Below are 18,106 nucleotides of genomic sequence, written 5' to 3'. Positions count from 1 at the left end.
AAACACAAAAAAAAAAAAATAAAAACAGAAATCAACAAAAAAATTAAAAATAAATATATTTAAAAATAATAATAAAAGGTGAACTGCACATGAGGCAAATTATGCCGCCGCGCGCAATAATTTATTTTTACTCCAATCTATAAACAATTTGACGTATCTATTTCCAAAAATACACTTTTTCGAATGCGCAAAAATAAATACACTACAGTATAAATAAATATAAAAATAAAAATAAAAACAATGCGTTTAACAAATATAACATTTTATTTTTAACTTTTATTTCGCGAGGCGCTCGCCGTCCAACGTTCGCCCCCGCCTACTAAACACCTCGCCCTGCCCCAAACCATTGGTCAAGCAGACCTGTTTGCCAATTTTCTAATTCTGTTTATAAATATTTACGACAAAAAATATATAACAATTGAAAATTGTTTTACAAACCACAATAAATGAAAGAAAGAACTGAATCAATTCTGTTTGTTTGCTAAATAAACATAAAAAATAAATAGTATAAAAACAAACTTGAAAATAAATGTCAAGTTGAGTAAATACAAATGCAACATTTTGTGACAATTGTTGAGAAAACAAATTTTATGATTTATTTTTGAGACATTTTTAACGACAAAGAAAAAAACAAACACCAAAAAATAAACAAAAATTAAACACAGTATGATAAAATTTTGCTCAATTAAAAACTAAAGAAAACAGGAACTTTTCGAGAATTTTGTAAATGATGTAAGTTGCAATTAAATATAATAAATATATAAAAAGAAAATATATTAAATATATAAGCTATCGTATATTTCATATATTATTGTATACGTATATTTATATTAAATATATTTCATATAAAATATTTGATTAGAATTATTTCATAGTTTTGTGACGCTATAATTAAGCGATTTTATACATTTATTAGCCGCTCTCTCACCCTCTCTGACGTCATCTCGCCTATCTTGCCTGCATTGCAATCAAATTTCATATAGACACACAGACGCACAACAAGTAGTCATATACACGAATTTATATCGCGCCTTTTACTTTTCCTATTAATTATTTCTGATTCTTTTTTGCATTTAATGCTTGAAATGTTTCAAACGCACACAAACATCTCTCACTCTCTGTGTGTGTGTGTGTATGTCGACTTTTGCCAAAACTGATAAGCAGCCAATACAATACAGATACATGCAGACACTTATGTACATACACACATACACTCGTACAGATATGTGGACTCGGCGCTTCCAGCGAAGTTCAAATCCATTTCCATTGCTTGACACACACACCCGTTATCAGCCGCTTCTTGCATGTAGTTCTTGTTGCTACTCTTATATTGACTGATTGGCAAGCTGTCTGATTTGTATACTGACCAATTGATTCACTGACAGACTGACTGAATGGCCCCTGATAATTGCTGCTCTGCTCTGTTCTGGTCTGTTTTCTTCTGTTTATTTGCAGGGCTTATAAAATATGAAAAAATAATAAAAGAACTGCCATGCAAAATCTGTCCACTGACTTCTGCCTTCTGTCTGCCTGCCTTGTCTTGCCTGTCTTATCAGCCAAAATGGACATCAGACATTGCACTTCCAAGTAGCTACTGCCTCAATAGTTGTGTACACCTTATAAAATATGAGGGCTGGGCGCTACATAAATCATATGACAAATTCTTTATTTGATTGTATTTCAAATAAAGTTTGAACCTTTAGTCATATATAGAAGATGATCTAACTTTGAGCTAAGAATGTAAAGTAATGGCTGAAGTTTTTCTCATGAAAAAATTTGCATTAGACAATTTAATTTATAATCTGTTAAGAAATATGACTGCTGGCAATAATGTTAAGCATTTAACATAAAGTGTTATGCTCTTTCTCTATAAACTCTGTTAATTTACAGTCTCTTCATACTCTCGCAGCTAATGCAATAATGTTAAGAATTTAACATAGTTTTCCTTTCCAAAAAGTAAGTTAACAATTTTTATTATTTAAACAGCTAAAGCCTATTCAAATAACATTTCAATTTCATTGCTCTCAAACACCTCGTATTTCTCTCAGTGCAAAAAGTTCAATAGTTACAGATAAAGTTCCTTTGAATTTGACGCATTTGCCCAGAACTTCTTTAATCTTAAGCCACTAGATAATTCTCATCTGATAGCATAAGTGGACAAGAACCTTTAGAGTGGTGGGGGGTCTCTGTTGACCAACCCAGCAGGCAAAACCTTTGCCCTAGGCCGCCAGCTGAGCAACTATCAACGCGAAAAAAGACGAGAAGTAAATAAAATGAAATGAAAAAACTTAAAACAGAGTCAAATGAAATTTATTCGTTCGCTTTTATATCAATCAATAATTTGGCTAAAGAAACTTTTCAATTTTTTCTTTTTGTGTTTTTGTTTCTGAATTTTTTTTGCTTTTTTGATAACAAAATTTGCAATCGAATTTTTATTTTGTATCGCCCTAGAAATTATTAAGATAAGGCAGTGTTAGTTGTTGTTGCTGTCGCACTATCTGAAATGAGAGCGAGAGTGTTTTTTGTTTGTTATCAAAACGCACAAGAAAGGTAGCTACACACAAATATATATATATACAAGTATATGTGTGTACTTATACACTATATATATTCATATTTGCCAAATTGTTTTTTGAGTTTATGATTTTTGTTGTTGTTGCGATTGTGTCATAGCCTAATGATTATTATTATTATTATTAGTTTAATAAAATTTGTTTTTTTTTTGGTTTTTTTTTCTTTGCTCTCACTCTCTTTCACACTATCTGAAAGCGAGTGTGTGTGCGGGTGTAGATAAGATATCATAACATTGCCGAGTCGCGCGTGAGGTGCTGTGTGTAGCAGGAGCAGGAGGTGTGGGAGAAGAGTTGACAGTCTGCTTTAGCATAGAACGCGTGCTTTGGCAAAGTAAGAGCAACCTTGACTCTCAGGTGTCTTCAATGTTATCGAGAACATTGTTAATGCAATTGAAAATTGTTTGCCAGTTGCAAAGCAGATAGAGCGAGAGCACCATACACTTAGGTTAGTTATCTTTCCTTTTGCCAAAAAGTTCTGCCAGTTGTTCTTTGAAATAATATCAAGTTTGTTATCAATGCTTTTTATGACTTGAATATTAAAGAGAAATTTTATAGATGAGTTCAAAAACATATATAAATTGTGCAAAATATCAGAAGTAATACATAACTTATATATCTAAACTACATTGCGATATATACGAAGTCTGTTTAAAAATTATCGTTTTTTGCTCTTAAATTTTAAGTACTTATTCAAAGTAATTGTCAAGGTTTTTTCCAATCTTCGCAGCACTTCAAAATATATTTTATTATAATCTTACAGCTCCTTCGATGCCGTCTTTATCTGCTCAATTGTAGCATAGTATAGGCCTTTCATAGTCATCTTAAGTTAAGTAAGCATTGAAAATAACCTAACTTGTTGGCATAAAATAGGGATAAGATTAACAAAGTCGAAAATCCCCGCTGAAATCAAATATCAACATAGGTGATATTTTCCTCAGCAGATTTCGTATACTTCTGTACAGCCAAGTTTGACAAGGTGTTAATATTATAGAGATATCTATCAAAATTTAGAGCTGAGCTCATCGAATGAGAGATTAAGGTCTAAATCAATGCAATTTTTAGTTTTTGAAAATCAAAATTTGCAATACTTATTGAATAGTTAGATCTTTCTACTCATATATAATTTTTTTTTATAACAAACAATCTTAAGCAACAGACGCAACTCGATATAGATATATGCTCAAGCATGCATAATCAAGTTGTGTTGAAAATCTTTTTCATTTTTCTGGTCTCCAATTTCGAGCGTCAAAGCCTAGCGGAACTAAAAACTTCAAAACTTCTGTTCGCTGCGGCTCAATAGCGGCGGCAACGACGCGTTTCAGCTGCGTTTTAAAACGCGTCGGCGCGCGCGTGTCGTTAATTAAGTTAAGATTTACGATTGGAGCCAACGACGACGCATATGCGTTGATTGGCTAACACATTAGCACTGAGCAGCAGTTGATTAATCTCTGACAGATCGAAAGTGAAATGCGGCAGAGACTTTGCCTACAGCAAGAATTTCGAATCAATCGAAAAACTGAACTCTATAAAGACAACAACAGTAACAAGAACAATTTCATATAATAAATATTTAAATACGTGTTCATAAATTTTGTGTTTATTTTCTTAATATTATTATTATTATTTTGTTTCGTTTTTTGAAGCCGTAATAAAATTGCAATTTATGAAAGGTATCTGACTATATGAGTGTGTGTTTCAAATGTGCCGAGAGCAGCAGCAGCAGCAGCTCAACTTCATAACTGGTATTCCAACTCGTTCAAAAGTTCATTCATCCAAAATAATACGGAAAAGTTTAAAATTTGCATAAATTAATTGCAGTTAATCGTAAGCAGCAGCGGCAGCACAGCAAATTTGTTGCTAATTGCAAGCGATACATTTAATGTTATTTATTTAAGATGCCTCATCGAAGGAAAACCACGAAACCCCGAACAATAAAGAAAAAAATGTATACCTACTACAAAGTGAATCACTAAAGCAAAAACTTCAGTTGCTAATCGAGCGAATGAACTACATATGTATATAAAATAATATATATATATATATATATATATATATATATGTGTTGTACATATATACATATAGTATAGCAGAGGAGTCACAGTGTCTGGGCTGTCATTTGAATGTAACTACAGCACTTGATATAAGTATTAGTAAAAGATATTTGATTTTGAGAATTGCATAGAAAAGCGATAAGAAAAGTGGGAAAGCACGATACAGTCCTTGTAGAAATTTATATAATTCTAAAATTTTCTTTGTATATTAGATTAAAAAACTAGTTTAAGCTTCATGAAAATCGCATAGAAAGGCAGCTGCTAAATAAAAAAGGCAAAGCAGGAAAATAAAGAGCTATGCAAAGTTGGCTTAAGGGCTATCTTCTTATGTTTTTCTTGTGCAATTGGAACTATGAGTTTGTGACTTGACTGCAACTAAGGAAAACGTTTATACATGAAAATCGCATAGAAAGGCAACAAGCATAAGATTGTTTGGCTAATGAACTGCAAAGCTTTGGCTCTGGCTTTGTCTTGCCAGCATCAGTAGGCAGTCGCTGCTGGCCATAACTTTTGGGCCAATTAAAAATGGCGCAAATGTGCGGCTCACTTCTAATTGCCAACATCAAGAAGAAGCAGAAAAACCACAAAATCTTGACACACATGCAATCGCAGCAGCAACACATCCTTTTGCTGTCTGCGAAAAACAAAAAATCGCTTACTAATTTCCTTCCTTCCTTTGTGTATAGTTTTTGTTGTTGCTGCTGCTGCGGTTGTTGTTGTTGTTGGCTGTGTGCTCAAGTGGCGCTGACCCAGTCAAGTTGCATCGCAGTTGTTGCAACCGCAACTGTTTAATTGTTGCAGCAACAAACTGTGTTAAGTTTTGACCCCAGGGCGCCAACACTTTGGCGTGTGTCCGGGTTGATTAGCTCACCTGGTCGCCTGCTACCTGCAATTAGTCACAGTTAACACTTGTGCAGCTACCTAGCAAAGCTTTGCTGTTTCTGCTTTACTTAACGTTTTTTCTTATTTTTTGGCTAACAATACAGAAAACACACGTTTACACCTTTACACGCATTCCTGGGACGTGTCATTTTGATTTATAGCTACCTAGGTTTACATTTTGTTTGTTGTTTTCCTTTGTATTTGTTTTCGGCAGTTGAAGTAAGTTTTTGTTTTCCAACAATCTAATCGCTTGACCAGCAGCTGAGCGGGAAGTGCGGCAGCCAATGCAGATTTTGATAAGCCCATCGCATTGATAAGCACCTACAGCAGCAGCAGCAGCAGCAATCGGAAATGATTGAATAGTGAATAAAAAACACTTGTCAAGTTATGTTCCTTGTAGGTTTCAATAGTTGATGGAGTAGAGGGCAGTTGCATATTTGAAGTATGTAGTAGATATATTAACTTAGTTGTATATATTGTCGAATTGCTTTAGTCACAATTGAAGCTAAAGGAGATGCGGGCTTAAATTCCTGACCTGAATCGAACACTTAGTTTTCAGTATTTTGAAGTTATACTACGTACTATATAGTTTGTTAGCTATAATATAATAACTTGTTCTAACAATCATGGCTGATTATTCCAATGAGAATAAAAACAAATACATATTTTGTCAATTCATCTTCTTGCTACGCTCTGTGCTATCGCTACCGCTACATGGTAAATCATTTCCTTAGCTAAGGTTATGCCCTGATTACCCATTAGCAATGAGTATTGGGTATAACAAGTGAAAGAAAGCAGAAAAGACGAAAGAATTAATATCAAGGTATAAGAAACTACATATCAGTTTGGCCTGGAGCGAAGGTCTGCACTACATTCCAAACTAATTTGAAATAAAAATAATAATTTAGCTAATTTTTTTAGCCTGCTTTAGTATCTATTACTGTCTTTCTACATTTCTTCAAGGACTCTTAGCATGTTTGGGTCTCTGTCTATTTTGCTGATGACAAGATATCATTGTGAGCGCATTAGTCTTCTGGGATGTGTCTTGATATAGCTCCACTTAAGTTTATATCGTAAATTCAAATTTGTTCTAGATAGAACATTTGATATTCTGACTATTTAATTTCTAATCAACTTTATACATATTTTAAGCTTGATTTATTTATTTCTGCACAGTCAAATATTGACTAACTATATCTTAATATTTCCATTCCACTCAATTTGTTACTTAAATTAATTATTTTTTTCTATAAATTTATATATATATATAAATATGTATATATATGTATATATCAAAATAAATTTGCAATGATAATTTGCCTTAAAGATCTTAGATCTACCATCTTTTCAAGTGCTGCTGCTTCTCCTAGTATTGCACCTCCTTCAACTCTGACGCTCATAAGTATGCTATAAATTTGTAATTCAAACGTTTGATGAGCTGATGTTGCCTATGCTGCTCTTTATGTCCTGCTGCGTGCTCTTCTGTATTTGTATCTTTGATGTGCCAGCTATAAGTTAAGCTCGCATTGCAGTTTTTTTTGCATTGAAATTCGAAGCGTATCGAATATTTGAATTAATTTGAATTTAATAAGCTAAGCACACAGACACACACGCACACGTAGCGTACACACGCTTTAATTGCCAGCTGCCAGGCGACGCTTCGACACTCCCAACTGTCCCGCCTACCTCATTTCTGGGGCGCCTCTGGCCCAACCGCTAAGCAGCTTCAATTATTCATGTTTTCGTGCTATTCTGTGACGCATTTCTCTTCTTTGTTGACGTTGCTGTTGTTGTTGTTGTTGTTTCAATGCGGGTCCTTATCACCATTTAGAGGTTGAGCTTCGATTTGTGTGCGTTTAGTTTTTATCGTTACGCTGCCCTTTCACTAAATATACATATATATATATATATACAAATGGGAGCTGAGTAACATTTAGGCTTCATAGCCGCAGTCGAGTGGTTTAATGACTTATAAAGGTACCCATATCAATGCTATCGCCCTCGACGGAGATCACTAGTAAACACTTTACCATCAATATTGAGTCAATAGATTTTCTGTTTAATGTCAATATTTGTTGTTTGACCCGTAGACCGTGGGATTAAGTTTTCGCACTTTTTTCACTTTTAATTAAGACGGCAACTTTTTTGGGCTTTTTTTGTGGTTTTGTGTAACCCAAAACTAAACTTTGTTTGCTCTGTGTGCAGAGCTTATATATTTATATATATTTATCTAAGATATATATGCTAAAAACTGTGTATAGGGCTTGAACTGCTGCAAAAAATAGTTTTAATTATATATATTAAAATATATTAAATTTAATATAGTAAACTAGATCAATCCAAAGTATTTGCCCATGTTTTCACTCTGAGCTAAATATAAATATATTTATTTATAGAAATTTTTAGAACTCTAAAATCTCAAATGTAAGTTTTTAGTATATAAAATATATAATAATCCAATTCAAACTCATTTTCTACCAATCGAAAGCTCTCTATGCCTTATCTGTAGCCCGCTTCTACCTACTTCAATTTACTCTCGTTGCTCGAACGCATTTGTGCATTTGTGTGTTTCGCAATTTGTTACCTGACGCACTTCATCAAACTAATTATGTATCTTAATTGCTTTTGGATAGCACTCGAAAGTATTTTATTTGCCTTCGATTGGGCGTGTGTCTGTGCTAGTTAATAAGTTTATAAATTGATTGTGTGTCCAGCCAGGTGGGCATGGGCGTGGGCTGCTTCATTAGCTAGCCACTTTGTGCAACGTTGCGTATGTGTAATGCGAAAAGTAAAAGGTACGCTGCACTAACTGACTAATAGCTAAAGTAACTGCAATGACTAAGTCCAAAACTAAATGACTAGCTAGCCAAACTATGTATATATATATATATATATATATATATATATGTATATATATTGCATTTATCAGAGCAGATCGTCGAGTCATTCGCGCATTATCGATATGCTATCGATTTATTGACAACAAACTCACAAAAATTCGTAGTTCTTTCGCTTTTCTTTCTTTTATTTCAATAATAATGACAAAGCATACAAAACGCACGCACGCTCCACATAATCATTGTTGTATCGAGTTTTATTTTTTTTTTTTTTTTGGGTTGGTTCCTGTTTCCCTATTTGGGCGTACGCCAAGGTTGAAGCGACCAAACAAATCCAACAGCTCGTACCCCAGCAGGGTAGGCCAGGGTTGAAAGCTGAAACATATTGCGTAGGTCGTCATTGTCGTTGTTGTTGCTGCGTGAGGCTCGCTCGTTTTTAAGCAAACGTTGCCTTGGCAGCCACGTTGTCCTGGCCGTAGGACAAACAAGCCAGCAACGCACAGAAAGAGAGAAAGCCAGAGCGGGCGCAAGGGAGAGTTGACGACAACAACAAAAAGGAACAACGGCAAACGGGAGGCAAGCGGAGCAATTGAAATTCATCTGCCTCGATTTCCGGCACTCGCACTCGGAAATTTGCGCTTTCCCGCCGTGGCAAGCAACAAGAATTGCCATGTTTACACAGTTAGACACACGCACACAGACAGAGGGTGTAAATGTGTGTGTGTTTGTGTGTGTGTTTGCTAATGGAGACTGCTCTAAGATGTTAGTCGCGTTTTTCAGCCACGTGCCTTGGCAGTAGCCGCAGGCGTCTGTTTTATTTTATATCCTGTAGTTAAGCGCCACACAAAATGGGTATATTAAAGTGCCAAAAATAGCTCTGAATGAGCATTAAAAAGTTGGCAAATAGTGAATTAGATAACGACAGTTGCTTAACATTGGTATGAAATGTGAACTGTAACTGTTTTAAGGTAATTGACATATTTACATTCCTTGCTTAACCTGATGTCTTCTTAATATCAAATCTGTTATAGTAATGTTATTAAAATATTTAGAAATGTTACATAAAATGTTGCTGAGAGTATAACAGAGCTTACATCACAGCAACATAAAACGAATTGCTTAACAGAGTGTAACAAATATTAAAATAATAGTGCGAACTTAACAGCGGCATCTAACACATAGTAACACATAGAAATGTTGTTAATGGATCAGACGTAAATTAAGAGCTTAAATAGATAAAGTAAATGTTAATAACATAAGCAAAACTTTTGCAAAATATTGGCTGAACTGAACACAACAGGCAATGCCTATGTTAAGTTAAAATATGTTAACAAAGCAAATGTAATGCAAATTCTTCAGTTTTTGAACGATTCTCAAGGAAATTGTATAGCTGATCATCTTTATGTTGCATTCATATTTATGTCTGATGAGTTAATATTTGAACAATTTAAAAGTCTAATAAGATTTACTTTCATAAGAATTCATTTCAATAACATTGTTTTTTTATGAATTTGTATTTTTCTTTTAAAAGCAAATCAAAAACTTTTCGATTTGCAACTTCTGTTTTTTTTTCTTGCCTTTTGTTTTGATGAATACATAATGTAGAAAGCGTGTGGCCTGTTGTGGTTGTGCGTAGGTGGGCGTCACAGTGTGTATGTGTGCGTGTGTGTGGGTGACACCTGAAGGACATCAAAGCGTGCGCGTAGGCAAACGGTGCTAATCACGCGTGAGAGCGTGTCCAGCGAACCGCATGTTATAAAGGGCGAAGGCTAGAGCCAAGGCAAAAAAAGGAGAAAAACATATTAAAGGATTTGCAATGCCATAGCGCAGCAGAGCATCAATTAATTCAAGGAATCTGGCCAATAGGATTAGGTCAAAACAAAAAAAATAGGTCAGCTTCTGGAGCAGAGTGCTTAGACGAAGTTAGGTGCATTGAACTTTCGGCACGTGGCCAATGAAGCGTCAACAAGTTGAGCCACTGCCTGCCTGCCTGCTCAACCAGGCGCATCTTTTGAAGTCAACGGGCAAATGGGTTAAGCTCGAGTTGAATAGTCTAGCTGGGCACAGCTGCCCATTCACCTGTTTATATATACATATATTAATTTATTTTCTATTTTTCTCACTCTTTTGCAGATACCTGAGAATACACTTTACACTGCAACAAATATATATAAATATACAATCACAAGAGCAAACAATAAATAAAAACAAATAAAAGAAAAACAAACACTTTGCCGTTTCGAGAAACCGTCCAGCACTTATATACATAACTATATATATGTATATATATATATATATATATATATAAATAGAGATCAGAGTGAATAAATATATATATATAATATGCCCAACGTTTGCCACAGCGACAGCAGCAGCAGCAACAAGGAGTAGGGCTAACTGCTGCCTTACATTTCAGTCAGCCACTAATACAATAACCGCAGCAACAGGAAGTGGAACAAACAACAACAACAACAACAAGCAGCAACATCAATAAGGAAATATTATTATTGTCAACAGCATTTGGGTGTATCAAATCGAAATCTGTTGCCATGGGTCGCAAAAAAATTCAGATTTCACGCATCACCGATGAACGCAATCGACAGGTGAGTGAAACGTTGCGTATACTTAATATCCGTGGCGTACACTAAATATTAAAGCAACTCTCAGTTTCTTTGTGGTAAAAAGTTAGCCAAGAATGCCTAGAAATTTATTAATTAATATATTTGCAAACAATTCAAGGGGCTTCAACTTAATGCCGAAGAGGCGGGAAGCACACCAAATGTAGCTCAATTATAGCTGAACTTGAGAAAAGCTTGCGGGAATAGTTTATGGAAATTGCTTAGTCTGTTTGCTCTTTAATTTCATATTTCGCTCTCATAATGGGAGTAAGCAGCTATAAACTAATTCTAATCATGAACTCTCGCATATCAAAAAAATATATTTAACTTGCTCTTGAAGCTCGTAGTTCTTTTCACATATACTTGAAACCTGTATAAAGGTTCTTTAATTTTTGCCCAGACATTTAAAGTTTTTTATTCTCTACTTAAAGCTTGTTGTCGTTCTTAAGTTAATCTAAAAGCTTTTTAGCGCATTAAGCTCTAAGAGCTTCGTTTCCAAAGAACTAAGTTATTTAACAAGTCAAACAAATATGAACTAGATGTAAAAACCGTCAGGCAACAATAAAATCTTGAAGCATTCTGTTCATTTAAAAAAAAACTTAGATATGAATCTAGTTCATAGTTCATAGTAAGAACCAACAAAGAACTCTATATACTCTCTATACTGCTTACTCTAGTTCCTATAAAATTTCAAACAATTTAAATTCCAGTAAAATATGTTCGCTAAAAAAAAACATTTCTTCATGCTTAATGAACTAGTTCTAATTGACCCACCCACACACACACACACATGCAAACTGCCCTTTAGCTTTGTTCTAACTGTTGCTTTGCTTCAAATGAACCATTCGCTCGTGTCGTGTGCGTGCTTGGGTGATTGAAACCCTTTCATGCAGAGGACATTGGCGGCATCGTAAAGGTTAATGCCTAACCAAGTCGTAAACGCGTCATAACTGACAGCCACAACAACAGCGTAGTTGGCCTCTCGCCTTGACTTGGCCATAATCGATTCATTACCAATCGCAGTTAGTGCTCGACTATGAGACGAAGCCTCTAATTACATTTCCCATAAATATTTGAACAGCCAATTGTGAACAATTTTGTTGGCTCGCTTTTGTTTCATATTAACCGAACTCTCTCCCTCTCCCTTTCTCTCTTTCACCCGCAGGTGACCTTCAACAAGCGCAAGTTTGGCGTTATGAAGAAGGCCTACGAGCTGTCCGTGCTGTGCGATTGCGAGATAGCGCTGATCATCTTCTCGTCCAGCAATAAGCTCTATCAATATGCCAGCACCGATATGGATCGTGTATTGCTCAAATATACCGAATACAATGAGCCACACGAATCGCTAACTAACAAGAATATCATTGAGGTGAGTTAATTTGCCCATTACGCTCGTTACTCGTTATACTCGGTATTTATTCGGCATACGCTATACTCGGTACGTTGATACTCGGTACATCTATTACGTGTTGTGTTCGCTACTCGTTATATTCGGTACTTATGTAATTCCAGCTCAACTGTTTAAGCTCGCTATGCTTTGTACGCGCTACTCGTTACTCGCTGCTTTCACCCGTTTACTCGTTACACTCGCTAGTTATTATAAACGCTACTCGTTGTAATTGTTACTCGTTATACAAGCTATTCGTGGTTTGTGTGTTCTTCCTTTGCTACTCGCTGCTTGTTAATTATGCAGCTATCGATATTTATCGCGCGGCGCTTGCATAAAATTATGAAAAGTCAAGTGAGCTGTGAAAGCGCAGCAGCCACGCGGAAAATACAAACAAAACAATAAAGAAAACAACAATAACAATAAGAGCTATGCAACTGAGCAACCAAACGTTTTTCGTCTTGAGCCCTAACAAAGAGCTTTTAAGGGTCAGGCGGAAGCGCCTAGTGGGACGCTTGATGTAGACGCCAATGTATTTTGCATTTCTAATGCGGGCATTGTCGCGGCTCTTCTCGTTGTTGTTGTTGCTGTTGTCTTTTGTTTGCTGCCTTTTAAATTGTTTTGTAATGTTAATGCCGTGCAGAGCGTAGACAAGATTTACATAATTTAGCACATCAACGAAGCGGCGACGTGTCAAGTGCCAAGTGCACCCCCACCCTTGTCTCATTCTGTCGCAGCCAATTACGAGTACACAAATTTCTCTCTCTGGCACACGCTCTCACTCACTCACTCTCCCTCGCACTGTTGTCATTTGCAGAAGGAGAACAAAAACGGCGTCATGTCACCGGATTCACCCGAAGCGGAGGCCGACTATACGCTAACACCCCGCACCGAAGCCAAATACAATAAGATCGACGAGGAATTTCAGAATATGATGCAGCGCAACCAAATGACCATTGGCGGTGTTACGGGCGGCGGCGGCGGTGGAGGAGGTGGCGGTGGTGGTGCACCAAATCGACCCATGCCAAATCCGAGCTACACGCTGCCAGTATCGGTGCCAGTGCCGGGCTCCTACGGTGAGAATCTGCTGCAGGCCAGCCCACAAATGTCCCACACAAACATCAGCCCACGTCCATCGAGTTCGGAGACGGATTCAGGTGGGATGTCCTTAATAAGTTAGTACAGTGACTCGGGTGCACAACTTTTTTCATTTATTACAATTTCTGTTACTGTTTCTGTTTGTATTTCTTTTATTTGTTAAATTGAACTCGTTACACGCTACCCGCTGCTCGTTACTAGCCACTCGCTACTCGCTACACGTTACTCGTTACTTTTTTTATTTCATATTTGGTTTTGTCTTGTCTTTTGTTTGTTTTCCTACACAAAGTGACCTCAATTAGTCGTAGGGAGCAGAATTAACTCGTTACTTCATGACTAGCTACTTTATTTTTTTCCTTTTGCATGCACAACTCGTTATTTAGGCAGACTTAACAACCATTTTGGGTTTTACTTTCTTACTCTCTTACCTCTAATATTGCCTGCAAATTGTTTTTGTTTTTGATTTTCAATTTTGTTTTCCCCCAATTCTTTTCTGATAAAAAAAAACTATTGCATATATATATTCTTTATATATTTCATACATCAGTCTATCCATCGGGTACCATGTTGGAGATGTCAAACGGTTATCCACATTCACATTCGCCGCTTGTGGGATCACCCAGTCCAGGTCCCAGTCCTGGCATAGGTGGGCATAATTGACAATATTCATAATACAATAAGGGAACCAAACACACACACCCACACACACAGACACTTGTCAACACACACATAAACACACATATCCATAACACATACAATTAGCTGAGTTTTTAGTCAATTGTGATTTAAACTGTTACACGCCCTCTCTTGATTACGGCCCCTTCCTAATCTGCCACTTCTACACACTTAATCACAGTGTGGACAGTGGACCATCCATCTATTATATATTTACTTAACAATTAATGAACAACATGTTTGCAGCGCATCATTTGCCCATTAAACAGCAATCGCCGGGCAGCCAGAATGGCAGAGCTTCCAATTTGCGTGTCGTAATACCGCCCACCATAGCGCCGAATATGTCAGCGACAGCGGACGATGTTGCCTATGCAGATGTAAGTTGTGCTCTCTTTAAGCTTAAAAATATGTGTTGAAGAAATGAGAGTAAAATATTATCTTGTTAGATTATAGTTAGGGTGTATGAAAAGACGCGTATGAAATGTAGTTTTTAGCTTTCTTTCAGTCAAAAATGATAAACTTTTATAAGCAAAGCATGAAATGTTTTTAGCCTTATATTTAGAGAAATTTGTCGAGAAATTTGACAAACTTTTAGTTTTAGCCCTTACTGTTACTTGTGTTATACAACACTTATAAATAAAAGAACGCCTTTATTATATTATGCAACACTATATATATTCAAAGAGTCTAGTATAAGCGTCGTGTGACTACTAAATTACATAAGCGCATTTAGTATAAAGCATTATATAATGTTTATGAGCTGTAAGCTCAAACTGTGTGCAGTGCAGGCCTTTCCATTCTATAATTATGCAACACTGAATAATGTAAGATATCTTATGCAATGAATTTAAAGAAGACTGTGGAGTAAATGAACAGAAAAAAACCTGAGCTAGTCACAAACTAAAATTGAAGTATTTAAAGCTTTAAACTTGATAACCATGAAAAAGTATCTAAGCCAAGACAAATTCAAAGAACTGTGTGAACTCTCAATTCCAAGAATATAAATAATTGAAATGTATGCTTAAAGAGTATGTCAGAAAGGGATTGCCTTATAAAGCATTTGTAAAAGTATGGAATAAATGACTGGGAAAGTACTAACTTATAGTAACTTATAGTATTTATAGCATCTGGGGTTATAGTTGTATATACTTATATGTATACACTATATTAACTCAATTTCTCCCATTTTAAATCCACGAATATTCATTAGATTTTGTAATCCTTGCAACTAGATCGACTATATATTTTTGATTAGCAGTAAGAGCTTTTCTTCAGCCACAGCTGATGACTTTATGCCTAAGTCATAAGTCTAAGACTGATCTATGCTTTGATAATTGCAGCAGCGCCAGAGCCAGACGTCACTGAATACGCCGGTCGTGACGTTGCAGACACCGATGCCGCCGCTGGCGAGCTATACGTTTGGGGCGCAGGACTTTTCGCAATCGGGTGCCATGAGCGCGGATATAATGGGCCTGCCGCAGTGGCATCAGGGTCTCGTGCAGCACACTAGGTGGGTAGTCCAGGCCCCGAGCCCGGCGAATAGCAGCAGCAGCAGCCCCAGCAGGCAAACACTTAACGGCGACCAACATCATAATCTGCCTTGCAGTCTATCGCATCTGGCTGTCTCGAATAGCACACCGCCGCCCGCCAGTTCGCCCGTCTCCATCAAGGTCAAAGCGGAACCGCAATCGCCGCCACGTGATCTCTCGGCCAGCGGTGGCGGCGGTGGTGGTGGTGGTGTCCATCAGCATAACAGCAACGGGTCCACGGGCAGTGGCTCTAGCAGCAGCAGCACCAGCAGCAATGTCTCAACAACGGGCGTCCTAACAGCCATCAATGCCATCACACAGTTGGGCGGTGCCGGGGTTTTAACGCCCGGCGGCGGCGGTGGCGGCGGCACGAATGGCAGTGCGGAACAGGCCACCAATCTAAGCGTCCTAAGTCATTCGCAACAGCATCTGGTCATGCCCAATTCGCGGCCCTCCTCAACAGGTCACATAACACCGACACCAGGTATGTCCCACACTATTTACTTTTCCAAATTTTCCTATCAGCTTTTATCCGCAAGAAAATATTTAAAAAAAACTTTGTTTTTCTACTAATTTAGAAAGTTTTCGTGTTTTTGCGGCATGTTCTCTAATGCTATCTAAAAAGAAAAAGAAAATGAAAAAAAATATATATAAATCAAAAACAAAATTGTGCTCACACGGCGTATGCTTAATCTAATATTATTACGCATACGCCGCTTGTGCCGCTCTGTGACGTGTGCAGTCGCATTTATTTATCGATTCTTCTTCTCCTCTATTGCTGCTGCCTCACAAAACAATTTTTGTTCGTTTTGATTAACCAACAACAACTATATGACAATTTTTAGGGCATGATAAGTATGAAGGATATCCGTACCGCGCGCTTATGGGACATAATCCTAGATGGAATTTTGCCGGTAAATTGGCCAAAACACACACAAACAAACATAAATACATACATACATACATACAGAAAACATACACGAACACACATGCAAATATATATTTTTCATACATTTTTTTCACGTACAAAGAAAAACATATCTGAGAAGATCTCATTCATACAAACATCAGAGAGCTGATTGGCATATTGATAAAATTGTCGATTGCAGGAATATCATTGGGGATTTGTCTTATCAAGAGTTATCGAAGATTTCAATAATATATCAATAAATCGCTTAGATATTCGCATAATTAAATTTTTAACTTTGCCATTCGTTCGATAACATCCACTATAGATTAAGTATCTTCAATAATCGATGCATTTTCGATTATATATTTATCTATAAACTATATTTACACTTAACTTTGTCTACGACTACAATACAAAAATTGTAAAAAATCGATCAATTTTTGAGCTTAATATTTTCATTAACATTTATCGAATTACAATACTACAAATTGTAAATCTTTGATATCGATAAAAGTAATTTAGTATACATATCGATTTTCGAGTATATTAGCCAATCAATCTTAATCGATAAAGTGGGTACAATGCGGAATTGTAGACTTAATTGATCGATAAATTCTTATATACGTCATGTATCGGTAGTTATCGATTGTTTATCAGCTCTGACACGTACACAGGCAAAATTTTGTAGATTATCTTTTGATTTTCCCCATACTTTTCAACAGACTAAATTGTCAAATTGAAGCAAATTTTTACTTTTTACAAAAAAAAAAAAAAAGAAATGTAACAATTGCCTGCCTTGTTGTTTTGATTACTGTTTCACTAACCATTAGTTAACTTAAGCTAGTTAACTACTTAAGCTGAGTTTAACAAGTGCGCTCATTTAACACACACACACACACAGCATACACACCACCCACACACACTCACACACACATAGACATGAGTTGCCAGGCGTTGAATGCCACTGCGTCTGGCTTAAAAAAAAAACAAAGAAAGCCCCCGCCTGCCGCCTGCCCGTGCCACACACATATGCAATCAGTGCAGCTCAACTAATAGGTTAACAGATTTTATTATCTTAAACGCAGGTGCGCCCAATGGCGAGCAGGATGTGCGCCTACAAGCGGTTACTGTGCAGCAGCAGCAGCAACAACAGCAACAGCAGCAGCAACAGCAACAACAGCAGCAACAACAGCAACAACAGCAACATCAACAACAACAACAGTTGAGCGACTACGATGCGCCCAATCACAAAAGGCCAAGAATATCTGGCGGCTGGGGTACATAGCCGGCACGTGGCGCCAGCTACAAGCTACAGCCACAACAACAGCAACACCAGCAACATCACAGTGGCAACAGGAAGCCAGTTAGCAGTAGCAGCAGCTGTGACAATGATCTGGTCATGATGCCGCCGCCTCCACGCAAAGAGAATGCTGCACAACGCGTGTTTCACAGTGCTGCCAGCTATGGGCGTGGCAGCGGCTATGACTGTTACAGCCAACATCTGGCCGTGGGCTATGGGCCACAACAACAACAACAGCAGCAACAA

The 18,106-nt window shown here is 37.0% G+C and overlaps 1 protein-coding gene and 1 long non-coding RNA gene across 14 annotated transcripts in view; both read left to right on the top strand.

Annotated features, from left to right (window-relative positions):
• The window catches only part of LOC115483357, a 54,017-nt gene extending 43,354 nt beyond the window's left edge, over positions 1–10,663 (top strand). The window contains exon 5 of the long non-coding RNA XR_003944322.1: positions 10,477–10,663. This is a non-coding gene — a long non-coding RNA (uncharacterized LOC115483357). The remainder of the gene's footprint in view (positions 1–10,476) is intronic.
• Positions 10,664–17,859, top strand: LOC111597646 (myocyte-specific enhancer factor 2). Of its 13 annotated transcripts, none has more exons than XM_030225033.1 (9): positions 10,664–10,946; positions 12,127–12,330; positions 13,166–13,424; positions 13,994–14,092; positions 14,368–14,498; positions 15,462–15,631; positions 15,728–16,134; positions 16,496–16,564; positions 17,625–17,859. In XM_030225033.1, the coding sequence occupies exons 1-9, from the start codon at positions 10,893–10,895 to the stop codon at positions 17,843–17,845; spliced, it is 1,614 nt and encodes a 537-aa protein (XP_030080893.1). In that variant the 5' UTR covers positions 10,664–10,892; the 3' UTR covers positions 17,846–17,859. The 13 variants fall into 13 exon arrangements, with proteins under 13 accessions (XP_030080893.1, XP_030080888.1, XP_030080887.1 ...); XM_030225028.1 differs by having other exon boundaries at positions 13,166–13,505; XM_030225027.1 differs by having other exon boundaries at positions 13,166–13,523; positions 15,465–15,631.
• Positions 17,860–18,106: the final 247 nt, after the last annotated feature.

This window comes from Drosophila hydei, unplaced genomic scaffold (assembly GCF_003285905.1).
Source record: "Drosophila hydei strain 15085-1641.00,03,60 unplaced genomic scaffold, DhydRS2 tig00008122-arrow-pilon, whole genome shotgun sequence".
In the NCBI taxonomy this organism is placed as follows: Eukaryota; Metazoa; Arthropoda; class Insecta; order Diptera; family Drosophilidae; genus Drosophila; species Drosophila hydei.
This window is presented reverse-complemented; position numbering and strand designations above follow the sequence as displayed.